We start from the raw sequence: 21,737 nt of genomic DNA, 5'->3' as shown, positions 1-21,737 counted from the left end.
TCATGATCCCGGAGTCCTGGGATCGAGTCCCACATCGGGCTCCTTGCTCGACAGGGGGCCTGCTTCTCCTTCTGCCTCTGCCTGTCATTCTGTCTACCTGTGCTCGCTCTTCCTCTCTCTCTGACAAATAAATAAATAAGATCTTAAAAAAAAAAATGAGTTATGAGCAATCATGGTGTCTGCAGCTTACTTTTAAACGATTCAAGAACAGACCAACATCCTTTCACCGGGTTCAACAACAATACCTACATACCTGGGGAGAGAAAATGAGCAGAAATGGTAAAATGCCAAGAACGGTCTGATCTCGGAAGAGGGTATAGAGGTATCCACCGCACTGTTCCCTCACCTCTCCGTCTGCATACAAACTATCCTAACTGAACGCTGGGCCAGTGTGTGTAACACCGCCACTCCTCGCGGAGCGGCTTGGGGACCGACGGTGGCCGGCCCTGGCAGCCCGGAGGCACAACCCCACCCCGCGCGCCGCTCCGGCCCGCCTCGCCGCCGGACCGGGTCTGGGCATGCTCAGAGGCCCCGCGCGCCCGCCCCGCCCCGCCCCGCCCCTCGGGCGTACGCGTGCGCGTACGGCGCAGGCGCGCGGCTCCTCGCTGCACGCGAGACGCCAGCTGCCGGACGCGGCGGACCGCTGAGGTGTGGACCTGAGGTGATGGAGCCCCCGAAGGTGGAAAAGTTCAGCACCGCCAACAGGGGAAACGGGCTGCGCGCCTTGGCGCAGCTGCGCCCCGGAGAGCTGCTCTTCCGCTCGGATCCCTTGGCGTACACGGTGTGCAAGGGGAGTCGTGGCGTCGTCTGCGACCGCTGCCTCCTCGGGTACGTGCGGAGCGCTGTCGCCCACCCGAGCCCTCGGCGTGCGGGGGACGTAGTGGGGCTGCCCGCCGGGTCGTGGGTGCGCACGTTTGGGGGTTGCTGCCCAGGTGCTCAGCCCCGCGTTTTCCGGGGCGCGTCGCGGCTGGCAGGGGACTGGGTGCGAGGGCTGGGGGGCGTCCCAGGCTCAGCCCCCGTCCCTCCGTGGGGCCGAGCCGGACCCGGTAGCACCCCCCGCCCGTGCCCCCGGGCTGCCGTAGGAACCGGAGGGAGCCGGCGGGGCAGAGCTAAGGGGCAGCGTTGTGCTGCGGGTAACCGGGGAACCAAAAGTCTGTGTCCCGGGCGGCACGCTTCATCGGTGCGGCCCCGGAGGTCACAGCTGGCTGGGGGTGGTGGTGGGGGCGCAGGGATGTGTGCCAACCGGGCTCGGTAGTCGGGACCCGCCAGGAGAGGACCCGGCTGGCAGGAGGCGGAAGAATCTCGCTGTTTACCGAACACTTTCCAGGGTCCAGGTTGTGTTCCGCCTGGAGCTCCGGACATGAACGGGGCATCCCTACGGAGCGCATCGGTGCGAGCGAGAATTACCTACAGCGAATCCGAAGGGCTGAACTAGAGATGCAGTGCAGTGCGGTGGGAGCCCAAGTTACCGAGGTTCCATGGTGTGCTTTGCCTTTAATGGCTGTGCAGGCAAGTCTAAGTCTTAACCATCTTTCGGGATGCGAGAATTCCTGCGAAAGTGTTTCATAAGCCTGGAAGCCCGGGGCCAATGTAAAGTGCTATGTTAAAGCAATTTATGGAAACACACACACACAGAGTCGTAGGACTTGTGTCGAGCAACTAATGTTACTGAGCTCCTATTATCTGCCAAAGAGGAGATGGGTGGGATGATTTTCCGCAGGAACACCCTTCAGATCTCCTAGCCTGGGATTTGGGTGGGTGGAGGTGAGGAGGTAGTTGCAGAATTCAGATCGGTAGCTTGACCATTAATCTTAACCAGTTCCTCTTTTGATTCGTAATTGAGGAGTTTGTTTATTTAACTTTGCATTTTAAAGTTACTAAGTAACAGTAACAATTGTATCTGTAGCTTCCTGATATGACCATAACAGTAACAGTAGAAAAATCAGTTGACAGAGCACTTTCAAGTTTTTGTAAACGTCACAACGTAAAAAAAGTTTTGAAAACAGTTAATTTAGGACTCGACTATTTGCTGAAGGCCTCCAGTTGAAAGTTATAGATCTTTGATTTTTTTTTTTTAAAAGATTTTATTTATTTACTTGTCAGGCATAGAGGGAGAGCGAGCGAGTGAGCACAGGCATACAGAGAGGCAGGCAGAGGCAGAGGGAGAAGCAGGCTCCCTGCCGAGCAAGGAGCCCGATGCGGGACTCGATTCCAGGACGCTGGGATCATGACCTGAGCCGAAGGCAGCCGCTTAACCAACTGAGCCACCCAGGCGTCCCGAGATCTTTGATTCTTATTCAAGCAAAGTGGAGAGCTGGGCTCTTCTTGCTCCTGTTAAATCATCTGGGGATGTACCTCAAGTTTGAGTAGAAAACTGGCTGCCCTATAATAGTAGGTGATGGAGAGAGGAGGTGTGGGTCGTCTTCCAGATGAGATCAGACTGGCAAAGTTATTTAGTAGTTGAGATGGAGAAGTTTTGGAATTAATACATGATGACAGATGATTCACTGAATTATCAGAGCTGAACTTGAGTCATGTGATACACAAATTGTCTGTTTTCCAAAGTAGACTATGCAGACCCAGCTGTTGGTGGGTGGGATGCTTCTTTATTTACTATGCTATTTCATTACTGTTAGCTATTACTCCTATAGCTCATTAATGAGACATTACTTGGTTAGTAATGCTTTAAGCAAAAAAGGAATTTCATGTAAGAGCATTGGGGAGATCTCAGCATTACTTTGAGGTCTGGAGGAACCCCAGTTCTGAAAGTGGGTAGGAACCAAGGGGAGTTCCATAGTCAGAATTACACTTCAGAAGTAGTTGGAGTTGGGACCTGGGGAGTACATCATTTGTGATGCTGCCTGGTAGTGCTAGCTTCTCCCACATGTGTTACCAGCACCGCAATCCTGGGCCCTGCTGCCGGTACTCTTGCCACTGCTGTGGGGAAACTGAGTATTGTTGGAATGCTGCTTTCTCATCCATGCTTTTTTGTGGTATTAGCTTCTGATTCAAAATCCTCAGTGGTGTCTTGGGTTAGCTGAGACTGGGTCACTGCCTGCATCCTCGCTGCAAGAGAGTTTGAGAAGGTGACTGTTAGGACTTCTTGGCTTTTAGGAAAGGAGGCAGTCTCTGTTCCCACCAATATGCATTATAGTGGGGGAATTAGCAAACATAAAATAAGAAAGGGATATCAGTAAATACCATGCCCTTACTAGGATATAGCTGACCTAAGCTGTGGTAGTAGGTGCTCGGTTGAACACTTCCATGTCAGTGGTTAGTATTTCTGCAGTGCCTCGTTGGGAATCAGCACAGCCTGAAAAAAGTGTTAGAGAAATCAAACTGTGGTGCACTGTTTGGTGCAGTTTTCTACTACAATTGAATGATCATCACTGGGGTAAAGTTTCTGTGTTCTTTCTCACCTTGTAAGTAAAATTTGTTTGTTCATCATCAGTTGTGAAGGCCTCGAGTGTAGGTGTTACATCTTTCAATTTTTGTAGCCCCAAGTGCCTGACACATAGTAAGCTTTTAGTTTGTGTTAAGAACATCTGGCTGAATTTTCCTCTAGCTGTTCTTGCCTTTCTGCTGTCTTCCATTTGAATTAAATGGAATGAAAATACTCATTTGTAACACTAACAGTCTGGGGTGGGGGTGGCAACATAAAATAACAGATTTATTGTAATTTATTATTTCATTCTACCCGATTTCCTTTGGTCTTGGGCTGTTTGAAAGGGCTTTAGTTCTCACATATTGATTTTTATTAATAGAGAAACTTGAATGAACCCGCTTCATGGCTTTTCTTCCCTTTTTTCTCTCAGTAAGGACTGGTCTTTCATCGTGTGAGTAGAAAAAAAATGAAGTATGTAAATTGCAGAAAGATTAAATGATATAAAGTTGTGACCTGAAATAATTTATATGATCCTTTTTCTGCAGTGGGGCTCACCTCTTTAGTTTGACCTGGAAAAGATTGACAAAGGGTTACTTGTGTTTTCCGTTTTCATAAACCCGGCATATAAAATTCCATTGTAATTATTTTGTCTGTAGGTCTACCCACTTCAGTGACCCAGTTCTCTAATCTTATATCCTTGGAGCCTAGCACACAGGAGATGCTAACAGCTAAAGTTGTGAAGGGATAGTATTTAAGGCAATTTTAAGTCACTGTATGTTTGTTTTTGTTTTCTAAAGTTACAAGTTGCCTGTAGTTTCTGTATCAAGAACTTCCTCTGACATCCTCTGATGGTAGTCTCTTTTCTTGGGTAGAGAGGATGTGATTTCTCTTCCATCATTAAGGCTGAGCTTGAGGCCTAGTGCCTTCCAGCAGGGAGGAGGATGAATCGGAAATTGGAAGTCCGTCTTTGCCGGCCCTGAGAGAGCCCTGGTAAATTAAGGGAAGAAAGGGGACAAAGGTAGGGAAAATAAACGACGAGAAAGACAAGTTTGGGGATTTTTTGGAAAGATCTTTTTTTAAAATTTGATTTGATTTTTTAAAAAAGATTTTTATTTATTTATTTACTTGACAGACAGAGATCACAAGTAGGCAGAGAGGCAGGCAGAGTGGTGGGGGGAGTTGGCTCCCCGCTAAGCAGAGAGCCCGACTCAGGGCTCAATCCCAGGACCCCGAAATCATGATCCGAGCCAAAGGCAGAGGCTTTAACCCACTGAGCCACCCAGGTGCCATGAAAGATCTTTTTTAAAAAAGTAATCTCTTCACCCAGTGTGGGGCTTGAACTCACAACCCTAAGATCAAGAGCTATGCACTCTACTGACTGAGCTGCCCTTGAAATATCTGTTTTGAGTTTCCTCATCTGGCCCGAGTTTTGGAGTTGGGGTGAGTGTGTTCAATAGGTTGAGGGGTCAGTCAAAAGTAGAAGGCCTTTGGCTGTGCTCCTTATTTGGAATTTTGGGGGGTGGGGATAGTTGTGTGGGGTGGTGCTGTTCCAACTTGGAGATATAGCACAGCAGTGGTAGAAGGAAGTGGCTAGACAGATGAGCCTGTGGTAGCAGGGGAGTCTGAAACGCTCTCATATCACCGGGTGGGGTGTGGAGGAGCTGGTGGGACAGCAGGCATCACACAACTCCAGACTGAAGGTCAGGGTCATGGATACAGCGCTGGGAGCAGACATGACATCCCAGAAGGTGAGATGGCAACAGTCCAGGTATGGGACATGATCACCTCTTTGCAGCAGAGGTCAGTGAAGATCCACAGAAATACCAAGATCCTAGGTCTTCTTGCACCATAAGATTGTGTCCCTTAAGCCCCATTTGGAGAAAATTTACCTGAAAGCACCTATTTAAACCAGCTCGGGTAAGGAATTAAACTTAAATGTCTGAAGAGACAGAGATATTTGGCAAATTTTAAGTTTCTGGCTATTTCCTAGGGTGAGTATTCATGAGGAAGTTTAGACTAAATATAGAAAAAACAACCCCATGTCCATGAGACAGAGTTGATCAATTAATAGAAAATAAAGCAGCTACATTTGAGCTGCAGTGTGGGTAGATATGATGATGAGTTGATGTAATCCATCTCCGCCAAGGACTGAACCTGGAGGAAGGCAGGACACCTTCATAGACTGAGGTGGGAAGAAGAATGCTAGAGAAGGTGGCAGCCGCGATGGAATGTTTTGAGGACAGCTAAGGAAGTGGTGGCTGAGTAACTCAGTCTTAGAGAAGAGAAGGTTTGAAATACCCTTCTAGAAGAGTGAATTGCCTCATGGAATGTAGCATAGCTGAGAAGTGCTGGGGGTCCACATCAAACTTGTGTTCATTTATTTAGAGTGAGAGCAATTAGCACAGGTGTGCTTTTTTCTCTCTCCATGGTCAGCTCCTTGACTATGAAATTTGGGTGTATCCAGGATTTCCAGGTTTAATGGATGGAGAGTGGGAGAAAGAAGTGGAAGTCGTAGGCAAGGGAGGTAATCAGGCACCATGATTTTCGAGCAAGGGACTGAGGCCATAAGGTTGATGGACAGTGGAATGTGATGGACTTGTGGGGTTAGAGGACATGGTGTGGTCAAGGAAAAGGTAGAGTGGTCGGAATGGGAGAACTTGAGATATATCTATGTATCTATATCTATATATTTATTTATATGTGTTTATATATGTATGTATAGTAGCGTGTGTTGGAACAAGAGGGTTTAAGGTATGGCAGAAAGTACCTGAGATAGGGAAGAAGATTGTTAAAATGATCGGGAAACAGAGGCTGAGGTCTTAGATCGATTGATCCTTCCTTTCTTTTCTCTTCTCTTTTCTTTCTTCTTTTTAATGAGAGAGTGCATGTATGAGTGGGGTGGGGAAGGGGAGAGGGAGGGAGAGAATCCCAGTCAGGCTACACGCCCAGCACAGGGCCCCAGCTTGGGGCTCCATCTCACCAACCTGAGATCATGACTGGAGTCAAAATCAAGAGCTGGATGCTTAACCGACTGAACCAGCCAGGTCCCGTGCCCCCCCCCACCCCCCGCTTTTATATAGGTGAATTTTCTTTCATTCATTCATTCATTCATTCATTCATTTATTCATTTATTTATTTATTTGTTTGACAGAGAGAGATCACAAGTAGGCAGAGAGGCAGACGACAGAGAGATAGAGAGATAGAGAGGAGGAAGCAGGCTCCCCGCTGAGCAGAGAGCCCGATGTGGGACTCGATCCCAGGACCCTGAGATCATGACCTGAGCCGAAGGCAGAGGCTTTAACCCACTGAGCCACCCAGGCGCCCTATATAGGTGAATTTTCTAAGTAAGTGAAGTTACCAAGAACATTAACATTAAGCATTGGAATGAATAGTTTCAACAAAGGCAAAATTCTCACATTTGCTTCCTGAGCCAAGATTTAAGGGCCTGGTAGGAAGAGCCACATGGGGACAGGGAGGCACTCACCGCTGTTTAAATAATGGGTGAAAGGCATTCTGTGGGTTTATGGCTGGTCAGTACCAGGTGCTGGCAAACTGCTGTCTTGTTACAGACTCTCCTTGGGGAGGTGGAGGGTGAACTGTGAAGGTCCTCAAAGAGTAGAACCTTGAGAAATGGCTTGAAGTCAGGATTTGCAGATGCCTGGCACTGGCTAATGGAGTCCTGAGGTTCAAGGAAGGATTGATAACGAGGGGGGTTGGGAAAGGACTGTGGATATGACTTCCATTTTTCTTTTTAAGTCGGAGTTATAATTCCTGTTTCTTTTGCTTCTTCCTTTTCTTCTGCAAGGAGGTTTGGGAAAGGGCGGTATGGCAGAGCCCTGAGCCTGAAAACATTTGGTCCATGTGAATGCTACAGCAGAGGATGTTCTTAATCAGACAGGATGACCTGCTTTGTGGATAGCAGTAAGTTTTTCTCCTTCTTCAGACAACCTGGCGATTGTTCAGAGAACTCAGGAACAGAGCAGCTGTGGGGTGGAGACTGGTGCTTGGAACTCAGCAGTACAGTTGGCCTCACCAGGGGTGATGTGGCTTCTACTGGTACAGAGTGCCTGGTTTGCCACCAGTAGAGGAGGATCCTGAGTTCCCCAAATGGCAACACATATTTGGGACCAGCCAGCCAGCCGGTGTCAGGTTTTTATCGTAGACCCTTTTGTAACGGGGAGGGATCACTGATTTGTTCTTTTTGGAACTTTTCCTGCCCTTTGATCAGCCTTCTCTACCTGTGCTGCCATCTCTGAGACATACTGACAGGTTTCTGTAGACCTTATCTGGTTGCCTCTGACTTTCACAGGACAATTGAAGCAATGGACTAAAACCTGTGGTTTGACTGCTGTTGACTACACTGTCATTTGAGACAACTGATAACATAGAGCTGTGTTTCTCAAGCTTTTCAGTCTCAGAACTCCTTTACACTCCTAAAAATTGAGAAGGATTTCATAGGAGGGGCTTTAACAAACAGTTATTTAGGATTCTGAATAGGTTTTACTCTGAGTACTTTACTTACGTGGCTATCTCTATGATTTTATTACATAAAAAATTAAAACTGACAACTTTTGAAAATATGTATTTAAACAGTTATTACATTTTAACAGTTTTTAGTGAAACAGACTATATTTTCTGAAACAAAAGAACACTTACAGAGAGTTGCTTGCTTGACATTTTTGTGTATCTCTTTAATGTCTGACTTAATAGAAGACCTTTGGATTCCCATAACTGCTTCTGCATTCAGTATTTTACAAAATGTCATATAGCCTCTAGAAAACTCGACTGTACTGCTCTTTGCTCAGCAGGGAGCCTGCTTCCCCTCTCTCTCTGCCTGCCTCTCTGCCTACTTGGGATCTCTCTCTGTCAAATAAATAAATAAAATCTTTAAAAAATTTAAAAAAGAAAACAGTGGACATGTCTTTCTTTTTTTTTTTTTTTCTTTTTAAGTAGTCTCCATGCCCAGTGTGGAATCCAGTGCAGTACTTGAACTCAGGACACTGAGATCAAAACCTGAGCCGAAGTCAAGAGTTGGACATTTAACCGACTGAGCAACCCAGGCGCTATTGGACTTTTTTTTTTTTTTTTTAAATCATTTTCAGAGGCTAAGGTTTGTTCCTAGTGTATGCTGTGAACCAGTGAACAAAATTTGGTTCTGGTTTTCTCAATAAATCAGGATATATTTTGGGATCAGGAATGAAGGTATGGACTTAGTGCTGCCTAGTTGGGATGAGTTAGTCAATTTTTGCTTTTTGTCTAACTTTAGGCTCGTTCTTAATTTTTAGCTGTCAAGGAGAGATGGGTCTCCTGTATTGGATACTGCCAAATATAGGATGATGATTAACCTTGATTATCAAGGGAAAGTAAGAGAGCTAGCTCCCATTTACTTGTCACCGCAATATATGATGATTGAATATTATTATTCAGTAGCTAATATTTATTATCACTTAGCAATACCAGGCATGATTTTAAGTGCTTTACTTTGTATTATTTTACTTAATTCTCATAACAACCCCCCAAAAGTATCTATTATGTTCCTTATAAACACAAATATAGACCATTCATATACTTGCAGGAGTGCAATTTGATAGGACCTGTCAACTGAGCGCTAGGTTTTCTCAGCCCTGCTTGGTGGAATTCTGACAGAATTACAAATAACAGTGGCTGCACAAGGATGCTTAGTATAGCAGTTTGATAATTAAAAAGGGAGGGAAAATTTTTTAAAAAGATTGTATTTATTTAACAGAGAGAGAGAGAGCGCTCACAAGTAGGTAGAGAGGCATGCTGAGAGAGGGGGGAAGCAGGCTCTCTGCTAAGCAGAGAGCCTGATGTGGGGCTCAATCCCAGGACCCTAAGTTCAGGACCAGAGCCAAAGGCAGAGGCTTAACCCATGGAGCCACCCAGGTGCCCCAAAAAGGGAGAGAAAATTTTAATGTCCATTAATAGGGGACTAGTTAAGTTATGGTGTAGCCATGTTATACTGTCCAGCTGTTCAGATGGAAATAGATCCATTTTTATACATTTGGATGGCTGTCCATGACACACTGCTATGTGAATAAAGTTGTAGAACAATGTATATATTTTAAATAAATCTTTGTGTGTGTGTGTGTGGGTGTGTGTATGTACTTGTATGTATAGGAAAAGTTTGGAAGAACACCCAGAATGTGATTACTTCTAGAGAATAGGACTTGGAGGTGGGAGGGAAGATATTCCTTTGTACTTTTTATATTTTGTATCCCCCACCCCCAAGCTTGTATCCTTTTTTTATAATTAAAATTTTAAATAAACTTTGAGAACATCTTTCTTAGATTTTGTTTCATTTTGAAATTGTAAGAAATGGTGTGTGCTGCTTGGGATGAAGAGTCCTTACTAATGCTTGCCAGCTTAGGTTCACTTTTCTTTCTTTTTTGAATCAGTTGATTAGACTAAGAGTGAACCTCTTGACAGAAAGTGAGTTAGTTCATTGGCTGGCCCCAGTGGCTTTAGAATTTGAACTGAGAGAAGTAGAACTCCTGTTCATAGTCCTAATGATAGTCTGCCTCTGCTCAAGCCTGTTGTTTAACTTTTCCTTGGTATTCCTGAGACATCTCAGTATTCATTACTAAACTTTATTCATCGCCTCCCCCACCCTGGCCCCGTGAGCAGACAAGATGACTCTGTTTCTTAGCCCCCTTGCAGTTTGACTGGGGTCCTGTGATTCCTTTTTGGCTAGTGGAGTGTGGGCTGGAGATGATACAAGCCATTTCTGAGTCTGCCATGAAACATCCTGTGCATTCTTCCTGCCTTCTCTTCCTTGCCTTGAAGTCTGTGGAGGCCATGAGTGGGTTTGGAGAAACAGGCATGAGTCATGTCATGGAGGAGAGCTGCTCTGGGGAATTTGCACTTCGTGCCTCAGAGTTAGTGGGAGCTAGAGATGAACCCCGGTTCAGTCACTAAGAGCAGCTCTTCTTGAACTTTAATGTGCAAATAAATCTCTCACAGGTTTGGTTCAAGTGTAGATTGTGATTCAGTAAGGTCTGGTTGAGTGTGAGGTTTTGCATTTCTGACAAGCTAAAGGTGCTGGTTTGCTGATTATACATGAGTAGCAAAGACTTAAGAAAGAGTTAAATTAAATGGCATGTAGCCCACTCTAAGTATTCAGTAAAAGCACTTGTCAAACGGATACTCTAGCATCCTGAAATAGCACTGAATGTGATGAAAAGGAACTAGGGAGTCTACATTTATAGTCAAGTGTTAAATTATTCCTAAGTACATCTGTATTCTTTCATGTATCATGGGCTGTAATTTATTATTGTATGTGCAGAAAATATGTGAACTCAGAACCTGCAGTTATTTTTGTTTTTTAAATATTTTATTTATTTATGGAGAGCAGAGAGCCCAAGTGGGAAGAGGAGCAAAGGGAAAAGGAGAGCAGATGCCCCGCAGAGCAGGGAGCCTGTGGGGGCTCGATCCCAGCACCCCGAGATCATGACCTGAGCCGAAGGCAGGTGCTTAACTGACTGAGCCACCCAGGCATCCCAGAATCTGGAGTTATTATTATTTTTTAAAAAATATTTTATTTATTTATTTGAGAGGGAGAGAGAGGAGAGAGAGAGAGCATGAGAAGGGGGAGGGTCAGAGGGAGAAGCATACTTCTTTCCCAGCAGGGAGCCCGATGCAGGACTCCAGGATCATGACCTGAGCCAAAGGCAGTCGCTTAACCCGCTGAGCCACCCAGGAGCCCCTGGAGTTATTTTTAAGATCATTTTGAACATACCATAATTTTGGTATTTGCAATTATTATATGTTTCTCTAGCTACTTCCATGAAAAAGTAACCTCTTTCCTTTATATTTAAGATTTTTTAAAAAAGATTTTATTTATTTATTTGACAAAGAGAAATCACAAGTAGATGGAGAGGCAGGCAGAGAGAGAGAGAGAGGGAAGCAGGCTCCCTGCCGAGCAGAGAGCCCGATGCGGGACTCGATCCCAGGACCCTGAGATCATGACCTGAGCCGAAGGCAGCGGCTTAACCCACTGAGCCACCCAGGCGCCCCTATATTTAAGATTTTTTAAAATACTTTTGTTGGGAAAGAATTTCAAATTAACAGAAAAGTGGCAAGAATAAGAATGTGCCCATGATGGGTGAGAAGTGGTGTCTCAGTATAGTTTCATTATGCATTTAAGTTATATTATCAGTAAATTAAACATCTGTTTTTTTTAAACGTTCTTACTTTTTGGGCACTTGGGTGGTTCAGTTGGTTGGGTGACTGCCTTTGGCTCAGGTCATGGTCCTGGAGTCCCAGGAGGGGGACATTGGGCTCCCTGACCAGTGGGGAGTCTGCTTCTTGCTGTGACCCTCCCCTCTCTCATGCTCTCTCAAATAAACAAAATCTGTCAAAAAAATAAACGCTTTTATTTATTTAATTATTTATTTCTTAGAGTTTTTTTTTTTTTTTTTTAAACGATTTTATTTATTTGACACAGAGAGAGAGAGATCACAAGTAGGGGGAGAGGCAGGCAGAGTGGGGGCAGAGACAGGTTCCCTGCTAAGCAGAGAGCCTGATGTGGGGCTTAATCCCAGGATCCTGAGATCATGACTTGAGCCCGAAGGCAGAGACTTAACCCACTTAGTCACCCAGGTGCCCCTATTTCTTGAGTATTTGAGAGAGTCAATGAGAGAGAGAGCGTGAGCAGAGGGGAGGAGCAGAGGGAGAAGGAGAAGCAGACTCCCTTCTGAGCAGGGAGCCCAACACAGGCCTCAGTCCTGGGACTTTGGGATCATGACCTGAGCTAAAGGCAGATGCTTAACCAACTGAGCCATCCAGGCAGTCCTATTTTATTCTTTTAAAAATTTTATTTATTTCAGAGAGAGAGAGAGAGAGACAGAATGCAAGCATGAGTAGGGAGAGGGATAGAAGGAGGAGCAGACTCCCTGCCCAGCAGGAGCTGGGCATTCGAGCCCAGTGTGGGGCTCAATTCCAGGACTCTGGGATCATTACCTGAGTTGAAGGCAGAAGCTTAACTGACTGAGTCACCAAGGTGCTCCTCCTTTTTTATTTTGTAAGGAAACTCTGTGCCCAATGTGGGTCTTGAACTCATGAACCTGAGATCAAGAGTTGAATGCTCTACTGATTTATCCAGCCAGGCACCCTGTTAAACATTTTTTTATATATGTAAAGTACATATGTATATATTTTTGTGAGTTGTCTATATATATCTTAAAAAAATTTTATGTATGTATATCTTTTTACCATTTATTAGATTTCTGGTCTTTTTTTTTTTCCTGCTTCAAATTTTAAGCATTTTTTTTTAAAAGATTTTATTTATTTGTTTGACAGAGAGCACAAGTAGGCAGAGAGGTAGGCAGAGAGAGGGGGAAGCAGGCTCCCAGCTGAGCAGAGAGCTCCATCCCAGGACCCTGAGATCAAAACCCAAGCTGAAGGCAGAGGCTTAATCCACTGAGCCACCCAGGCGCCCCCAAATTTTAAGCATTTTTTTGTACATTATCAATATTAGCCTTTTTCTTTGATAAATATTGGAAATATTTTCCCTTAGGTTGTCTTTTCACTTTGATTATGATAGAGTAATTTACCTGTGTTTTTTTTTTTTTTTTTTTAAGATTTTATTTATTTATTTGACAGCGAGAGAAATCCCAAGTAGGCAGAGAGGTAGGCAGAGAGAGAGGGGGAAAGCAGGCTTCCTGCTAAGCAGAGAGCTTGATATGGGGCTTGATCCCAGGACCCTGAGATCATGACCTGAGCCAAAGGCAGAGGCTTAACCCAGTGAGCCACCCAGGCGCCCCCCCCATGCTTTCTTTTAGATCTTGTATATTTTATTTTATTTGAGAGAATGTGTGTGCACACGTGTGCCTGAGGAGTGGAGGAGGGGCAGAGGGAGAGAGAGACTCTTAAGCTGACTCCCTGCTGATTTTGGAGCCTGTTCCTTGATCTCACAGCTGACCTGAACTGAAATCACAAGTTGTGCGTTTCACTGAGCCACCCAGGTACCAGGTACCCAAGAGCTTGTATACTTGAAATCTTTACATTTAGATCTCTGACTCTTTTTTTTTCTTTTTTTTTAAGATTTTATTTATTTGAGAGAGAGAGAGAACAAGCAGGGGAAGAGGCAGAGGGAGAAGCAGGCTCCTGCTGAGCAGAGCCTTAGGCATGGCTAAATAGCCAAAGGCAAATGCCGAACCCACTGAGACACGTAGGCGCCCCCATTGCTGATTCATTTAGAATTTAGTATGTATGGTATAAGGTATGGATCTATTTTTTTGTTTTGTTTTGTTTTAGAGAGAGAGAATGCAGAGTCGGGGATGGAGGGGCAGAGGGAGAGTGAGAAAGAATCTTAAGTAGGCTCCATGCCCAGCACAGAGCTGGATGTGGGGCTTCATCTAACAACCCTGAAATCATGACCTGAGCTTAAATCAAGTCAGATGCATAACCAACTGAGCCACCCAAGTGCCCCGGTATGAATCTAATTTTACTGTTTTCTAAATGGCTGTTAATCCCATCACCATTAATAAAAAATGTTAGAGCAAATCACTGGGTCAAAAACAGTGTTTGTATTATAGATCATATACTAATTGGCTCTAACTCTGAGCTTTCTATTCTGTTTCACTGATCTGTATACTTGTATTTGTATCACACTGTTTCAGTTACAGAGAATTATAGAGAATTTAATAGCTGGGAGTACTCATGTCATCTTCAGATATGCAGTCTCATTTCTTTTTTAATTTTTATGCCTCTCATTGTTCTTTCCAGGCTAATACACTCTGAGTAATGCTTCCAGAGTAATGTTAAACAGTAGTGGAGGTAGTGGGGCTTCTTGTATTGTTCCTGGTCTCCCTGGGGCTTATTAAGTAAGATTCTGGATTTAGTACTGAGGGACATATATTTTATCATGTTAAGGAAGTATTTCCATCTTTTTTTTCAAGAGTTTTTAAACTATTTTTCAATTTTTTAAAAAATATTTTTCAATTTTTCAGTTTTTTCACTACTTTTTAAACTATTTTTCAAGAGTTTTTAATTAAGAACAGGTGTTCATCTGTGGAGGGTCATGATTTTTTTGACTTATTAATGTTTCACTATAAATTTACTCAAGAGACACTATAGAACCAACTTGTACATAAGTCTTCTTATATTTCAGGCTTGTTTATTTCGGTAAAGAGCATCATTAAAATAAAACTGTGTGGTACCATGAAACATTTTTGTATTTTTTAAAGATTTATTTATTCATTTATTTGACAGACAGAGATCACAAGTAGTCAGGCAGGCAGAGAGAGGGAAGGAGAAGCAGGCTCCCTGCTGAGCAGAGAGTGGGATGTGGGGCTCCGTCCAGGACCCTAGGATCATGAATTGAGCTGAAGACAGAGGCTTTAACCCACTGAGCCACCCAGGCGCCCCTCAACATGAAATATTAATCAGTGGGGGTGTTTATTGCAAATTATTTCCCCTATCCCAGTCTTGTCTAAAATTTTCAACAGCTTAACCAAATAAAGATGAAGGTTTTTTTTCTCTTTCTTTTTTTTTTTTTTTTAAAGATTTTATTTATCTGATGGAGAGAGACACACAGAGGAAACAAAAGCAGTGGGCAGTGGGAGAGGGAGAAGCAGGTCTCCTGCCAAGCACGGAGCCCGATGCAGGGCTGGTGACCTAAGCTGAAGGCAGACGCCCAATGGCTAAGCCACTCAAGCACCCCAAGGTGAAGTTTTTAAGATGCTAGTAGTGGCACCTGGGTGGCTCAGTGGGTTAAGCCTCTGCCTTTGGCTGAGACTGAGTCCCACATTGGGTTCTCTGCTTAGCAGGGAGTCTGCTTGCCCCCTCTTCCTCTGCCTGCCTCTCTGTCTACTCGTCATCTCTCTCTCTCTGTCATTGAAATAAATAAAATCTTAAAAAAAATAAGATGCTAGAAGAGCTAAGGATAGAATGAGTTGGATTGTATCTCAGAAACAGTCTGATCTGTAACTTTTGGACAGGAATAATCAGTGGATGCTAAAATTAGTGTGCAAAAGTATGATCAGAAATAGGTATTTACAGTGGTGCCTGGGTGGCTTAGTCAGTTAAGTATCAGCCTTGGGTCAGGTCGTGATCCCCGGGTCTTGTGATGAGCCCTGCGTTGGGCTCCCTGCTCAGCTGGGGGTTGGCTTTTCCCTCTTCCCCTCCCCCTGTCTGACCTTTCTCTCTCTCTCAAATAAGTAAATAAATAAAATCTTTTTTAAAAAAAAATCCATAATTTTTAGTCTCCTCACTAGATACTTATTAAGTGTAAGGGAAGAAATATAGTAACTTCACAGTAGAATAAACTTAGCAGGTGTCACTTTAACCAGGTGATCAAAGTTAATAACACTAATAATATGACATCGAGATGGTATACTTCCTGATACGCACTGAGCACGACACAATGTCCTTCTCTGATGTTAGATGTCAAAAATGTAACCTGAATTTAATTATGAGGGAACATCAGAGGAAACCAATTTGAGGGGTAGTATACAGTAACTAGGCAGTACTCTGCCAGTGAATCCAGGTTGTGAATGACAGAGACTGAAGAACCTCTTCCAGATTAAAGGACACGAAGGAAGCACGAAAACTAAAGCCTGCCAAGTATGATCCTGGAGTAAAAATTGGACATCAGGGTGCCTGGGTGGCTCAGAGGGTTAAGCCTCTGCCTTTGGCTAGGGTCATGGTCTCAGGGTCCTGGGATCGAGCCCCGCATCGGGCTCTCCGGAGGCTCAGTGGGGAGTCTGCTTCCCTCTCTCTCTGTCTGCCTCTCTGCCTATTTGTGACCTCTCTCTCTCTCTGTCAAATAAAGATTATATTTATAAAATCTTAAAAAAAAATTGGACATCAGTGTGGGCCACCTGGGTGGCTCAGTAGGGTAAGTGTCTGCCTTTGGCTCAGGTCATGGTCTCAGGGTCCTGGGATCAAGCCCCACATCAGGCTCTCGGCTTGGTGGTGAGCTTGCTTGTCCCCCTCTCTCTGCTTTCCTGTCTGCCTCCTTGTCTGTGCCTACTTATTAAGTAAATAAATAAACATCTTTAAATTAAAAAAAATTGGACATTAGCAGGACAATTGATGGAATTTGAAGTCTATAGTTAATAATATTGAATTGGTGTTAATTTGTTTTGCAGTTAAGCTTATTATTGAAGACTATATACATATCAGAGATCACATTTTTTAAAGGATTTTATTTATTTGTCAGTAAGAGGGAGAGAGAAGCACAAGCAGGGGGAGCGGCAGGCAAGGGGAGAAGCAGGCTCCCCACTGAGCAAGGAGGCTGATGTGGGACTCAATCCCAGGACCCTGGGATCATGACCTGAGCTGAAGGCAGGCGCTTAACCCACTGAGCCACTCAGGCATCATCCTGAAATTACATATTTTTGAGTAATCAAGAAATGTTAAAAAAGTATACCTTATATTAGATGGTAAAGGAAGTTTTAAGAAATCTCAGGTAATAACAGCTTTGTTCTCTGATTATAATGCAATAAAGTTAGAAATTATTAGATTTAGCATTAAGTTTTTGATTTTGATAATTGTTCTTCGGTTATGTAAGACGTAAGCATCATATGATGTCCTTGTGAAGGACAAATGGAATTCTTTTTCTTTTTAAAGATTTTATTTATTTATTTGACAGAGAGAGAGAGATCACAAGTAGGCAGGCAGAGAGAGAGGAGAAAGCAGGCTCCCAATTGAGCAGAGAGCCCCCATGTGGGGCTTGATCCCAGGACCCTGAGATTAACCTGACCTGAAGGCAGAGCCCTGACAAATGGAATTCTTTACTCTTTCTTGCAATTTTTATTATCAATCTGAAATTATTTCCACATGAGAAGTTAAAAACAAAAGTTATCTTTTTGAGGTAGATAATGGGTGAAGTGACAGACTGGGGTTTGCTTTAATATAGTTGGGAGATATTGGTGAAGAGTATAGGTTGTATAAGATTATCCATGTATTGATAATTTTTGAAGCTGGTTGATGAACGTGTGGGGTTTCATTATACTATTCTCTACTTTTGGGAATGTTTCAAACTCTGTATGAGAAAAATAGAAGAAAAGAAAAGATAGAAGAACTGTCCTCAAATGTCTGGTTATTATTATTATTTTTTAAATACTCTGTTTTTATTTATTTATTTGACAGAGATCACAAGTAGAGAGACAGGCAGAGAGAGAGAGAGGGAGAATCAGGCCTCCCACTGAGCAGGGAGCCCAATGTGGGGCCCCATCCCAGGACTTCAGGATTATGACCTGAGCTGAAGGGAGATGCTTAATGACTGAGCCACTCAGGTGCCCCGTGTCTGGTCATTCTTGATTAGTCATATTGAAGAATGAGGCACTAAAAAGATTTAGATTGAAAAAGAACAACTCTGGGTGTTTGTTCAGATTCTTGCCCAGTGGGTATCTATATATTTGGTCATCTGGTGTCTCCCAACTGTCAGGTTATTCTCTTGGACTGGTCAGTTTTTCTACAAAGGGCTCGTATCAGTTTTGGGGATCAGAGCAGTAGAATCACTGAATGACAAAGGAAAAGGATTATAGAGGTTAGACCTTACATAATTGTAGGAATTGGTAAAGTTGCTGTTACCTCTGAATTGTGTGGGCCCTGTAGTCAGTGGAACTGGCAGAAAAAGCTGGATGTCACGTTGGGAGAAGCAAAAACACATTGGAATTCAACTGGAACTAATGAGGACAACTTGAAACCTGTGTCTGCCTGTCACTGCCTTCCCCTCAGTGACACCGATGACCTGAGGAAATTGCTAATGCTCTTTGCCACAGAACTGTTCACGTACTGGGCCCCACAACTTGGAGAAGGTTCAAGAAGAGATACCGTGGGGGATGGAGGAACAGAGGGCCTGCCTGCTATCCCAGGCCAACAAGGCAAGCCATTAGATAGTGAGTGTGCATAGGCTGCAACAGTACTTGGTACCCTACACAAGGCTTACACACCCTAGGAAGAGGATGATGATGGTTGCTTCACTTCTGCCTTCCAAATCGCACACATCTCTTTTGGTCAACCTTAACTCGGAGTCATACAGAGAGGAAATTTGGGGAATTGTAGTTCCAGCTTGCTATGTCGATAGACTACAGAAGCCACCGCTGTTCATCCCTTGTCACACATGCATACCTTTTAACCATTTTTTAATTTTTTTAAAAAGATTCTATTTATTTATTTGAGAGAGAGAGAATGAGAGAGAGAGTATGAGAGGGGAGAGGGACAGAGGGTCAGCAGACTCCCCACCAAGCAGGGACCCCGATGTGGGACTTGATTCTGGGACTCCAGGATCATGACCTGAGCTGAAGGCAGTCACTTAACCAACTGAGCCACCCAGTGGCCCCTATTTAACCACCCTTAACCATGCTTGGTGACAATATTAGGTTCATTCACCCAACTATCCTGTGCACAACTGAAAGCACATGGTCATTCTCCAAGATCCTGTCTACTATGTTGGCCAAATGACGTTAAATGAGGATGTGAAAGGAAATCAGCACCTTTGCATCTCCCATATCATTGATTGTGGCAGATGTCCTCGAGCAATGCAGTATTGGTTTTGGTTTACTGTTTAGGTAGGTAAAGGGAGTTCCAGTGGCTTTCACATGCAGTTTATACTACACTGGTCATTACTGTATGGGTAGGAGATTAGAGGGGCTGCTGCTTTTTTTTTTTTTTTTTTTTAAAGATTTTATTTATTTTATTTTTTAAGGTTTTGTTTATTTTAGAGAATCTCAAGCAGACTCCATGCTGAGCACAGAGCCTAACGCAGGACGCAGTCCCATGACACTGATGTCATGACCTGAGCCAATATCAGGAGTTGGATGCCCAACCGACTGAGCCACTCAGGCGCCCCAAGAGAGGGGATTCTGACAGTTGTTAAGGATGTCTGTTCCAACTGTGCTTTCCGGCAGAATCTAACTGCACGGTGGATTTGGGATCTGTTGGATCCACTCTGAGATAAATCTGAGCCCAGTCTGCATTGATCCTCTGATTTCCATAAGCTACTGTTCCTGAAAGTTTGGACCAAAGTGGTATTTTGAGTCTTCCGGAATCAGCTCTGGTGTAGAGCCAGTGTCTGGTAGTCCTCCTGAGGACTGCTTATGTCCTCTTCCGCGGTACAAAGTCATTGTTATAAATGGCTGTTGATCTCTTTGGGGAAGCCTAGGAGGAAAATTTACAGTATCCATATTTGGCTCTGTGGTAGAGTTTTTCCTGAAGGGACCTGACCTTCTCTTCATTCCAGAGACTCTGGGTCTCTGAAGTGGCTCCTATCTGGGGATTGGTAGAGGGGCCACACCTTTACTTTTTTGGTGGTTTAGATCATACTTCTAGAGTTTTTCCACTCACACTAATCAAGACCTCACTAGATTGCCCATCTGTTTCAGTTCTAGGGGCACTGATTTCTTAGCCAGTGACAGAGATCTCTGCAGTTTAAACCTTTCTGGGTACTGTTTTGGTTGTCATTATTGTGTTCATTCCCACCTTGTCTTTGGTGAGTAAGTGCTGCCACTTGGTCCCTGACCCCACAGGATCCCATTATCTGCTGCTTAATTTAGGGAGTCAGTTTGATGGCAGGAGTTATACCACTTTTATTCCTGACCTATGAAGTCTAGCCATCCCGGAGCTCTGAAAGGTGGCCAGGGTTCCACTCGTGAATATATTTATCTTAGCTTGGTGAATGGAATGTTTCCTGGATCCTTCCAGGGACATGGTTGAGAGTAAACAGGTCTTCATACGAAATCCACTCAGTATTCTGATCTCCTTAAGCCATTAGGAAGACCTCAGTACCCAAAGAAGTTATGACGTTTCATCTTCATTTAGTGTAGGTTACCTTTAGGTCTAGGTTTCAGTAAACCAACCAAGCAAACTATTAGGTGTTCCTAGCTGCTTGAGCCAACCTGTTGAATCCACAGTTTCTGCTTAGTGCACCCCTAGCAATAAATTCATCCTAATCCGGCATTGTCTTCCTCCTGAATCCAAGACTCCGAGGATCCTTTCCCGTATGTGTTCCTCAAGTTTTTGTTGATATAAATTGCCAAAATCTTGCAGTTCTTTTGGTGTGTGATGAATCTCCTAATGAGTCACAGTTTTTTTCCCCCAGAGATCTTAGTCATCTGCCTGACAGTGTACAGGAGCGGAGGTGAATGGAGAGGGAGATGCAGGGCTCAATCTCAGGACTCAGATCATGATCTGAGCCAAAGGCAGATGCTTAACTGACTGAGCCTCACAGGTGCCCTACACTTTTTTTTTTTTTTTTAAATTTAGTGCACACCCAAGAGGGGGAGAGGGAGAGGGAAGAATCTCAAGCAGACTCCCTGCTGAGTGTGGAGCCTGACTCAGGGCTCCATCTCACAAGCCTGAGATCATGACCCGAGCTGAAATCAAGAGTTGGAAGCATAATTGACTGTGCCACCCCGCTGCCCCAGTGGGCCGTTGTTCTCTGCTTTATTCTTTGGGGTTAGCTGGGACTTGAGTCATGGATCTGAAGCACTGAGAGATGGTGAAGGTAGTTCCAGAGCAGGTCCAGCGGTCCTTCACAGGACACTTACCATCCGGGGAGACCATTGCAGGTTCTTCAGGCAAAGGGAGACCACCCTCTTCAGGGTGTTTTTCCTGGTAAAGGAAATTCAACAAAATTTAGGAGTTTAAGGCATCAGGTTTCATGGGTTTGCATCCCAAATTTAGGGTCCCACTCATGACCAGTTTCCTAACTTTAAGAGTTAAAACACATGTGTATGGAAATTCAGTTTATGTTATCATCAGTTCTTGGGACACCAAGTGTGGTCTGGGGATCAGCAGCAGCATTATCAGTGGGAGCTTGTTAGCAAGGCAGAGTTTGTGCTGCAGCACAGAATTACTGCATCAACATACGTTTGCTGTGTAGAGTTTCAGGGTATCTGTGTCGCTTGTGTATTTACGTTAAACAGATGAATGGATTTCTGTAAGTATTACAGTTCTAAGCAGCCTTGTTATTTGATAAATATTACCTTTGAATTTTTTTTTGGATGCTACGATTTGGTTTCATGTTTAATTCTGTAAATGCTACGTCTGAAATTTTTGTCAATCAAGTTTTAGATGATTTCCCCTTTCCATCTGGGAGTTCCCCATTTAGACTCTAACTTAGATATGATGCTCCCTCTGGTGGACAAGGGGGTAAAAGCACACAGACATTTTTCAGTATAGTTTTCAGCTATTAAAACTCAGTATCCCTGAGTGGTCTATCTTTATGAACGTCCTTTCCAAACTGTTCTCAACTTCTGACATTTAGCATAGCTTCTGTTTTGAATTTGAACCAGAAAAACAAAATTTTGTCATAAATCTCTATAGAAAACTCACCATAATGAAAGAACACTGGGCAACTTGATAACGTAACAGTGTCTTAATA

The 21,737-nt window shown here is 43.9% G+C and overlaps 1 protein-coding gene across 2 annotated transcripts in view; it reads left to right on the top strand.

Annotated features, from left to right (window-relative positions):
* The first annotated feature begins 572 nt into the window (after positions 1–572).
* The window catches only part of SMYD3 (SET and MYND domain containing 3), a 778,929-nt gene continuing 757,764 nt past the window's right edge, over positions 573–21,737 (top strand). Inside the window, exon 1 of one of the 2 annotated variants that reach the window (XM_059144970.1) lies at positions 573–828. In XM_059144970.1, coding sequence (XP_059000953.1) covers positions 665–828 — 164 coding nt within the window. In that variant the 5' untranslated portion in view covers positions 573–664. The remainder of the gene's footprint in view (positions 829–21,737) is intronic. The other variant, XM_059144971.1, reaches the window with a different exon arrangement.

This window comes from Mustela lutreola, chromosome 14 (genome assembly GCF_030435805.1).
Source record: "Mustela lutreola isolate mMusLut2 chromosome 14, mMusLut2.pri, whole genome shotgun sequence".
Taxonomy (NCBI): Eukaryota; Metazoa; Chordata; class Mammalia; order Carnivora; family Mustelidae; genus Mustela; species Mustela lutreola.
This window is presented reverse-complemented; position numbering and strand designations above follow the sequence as displayed.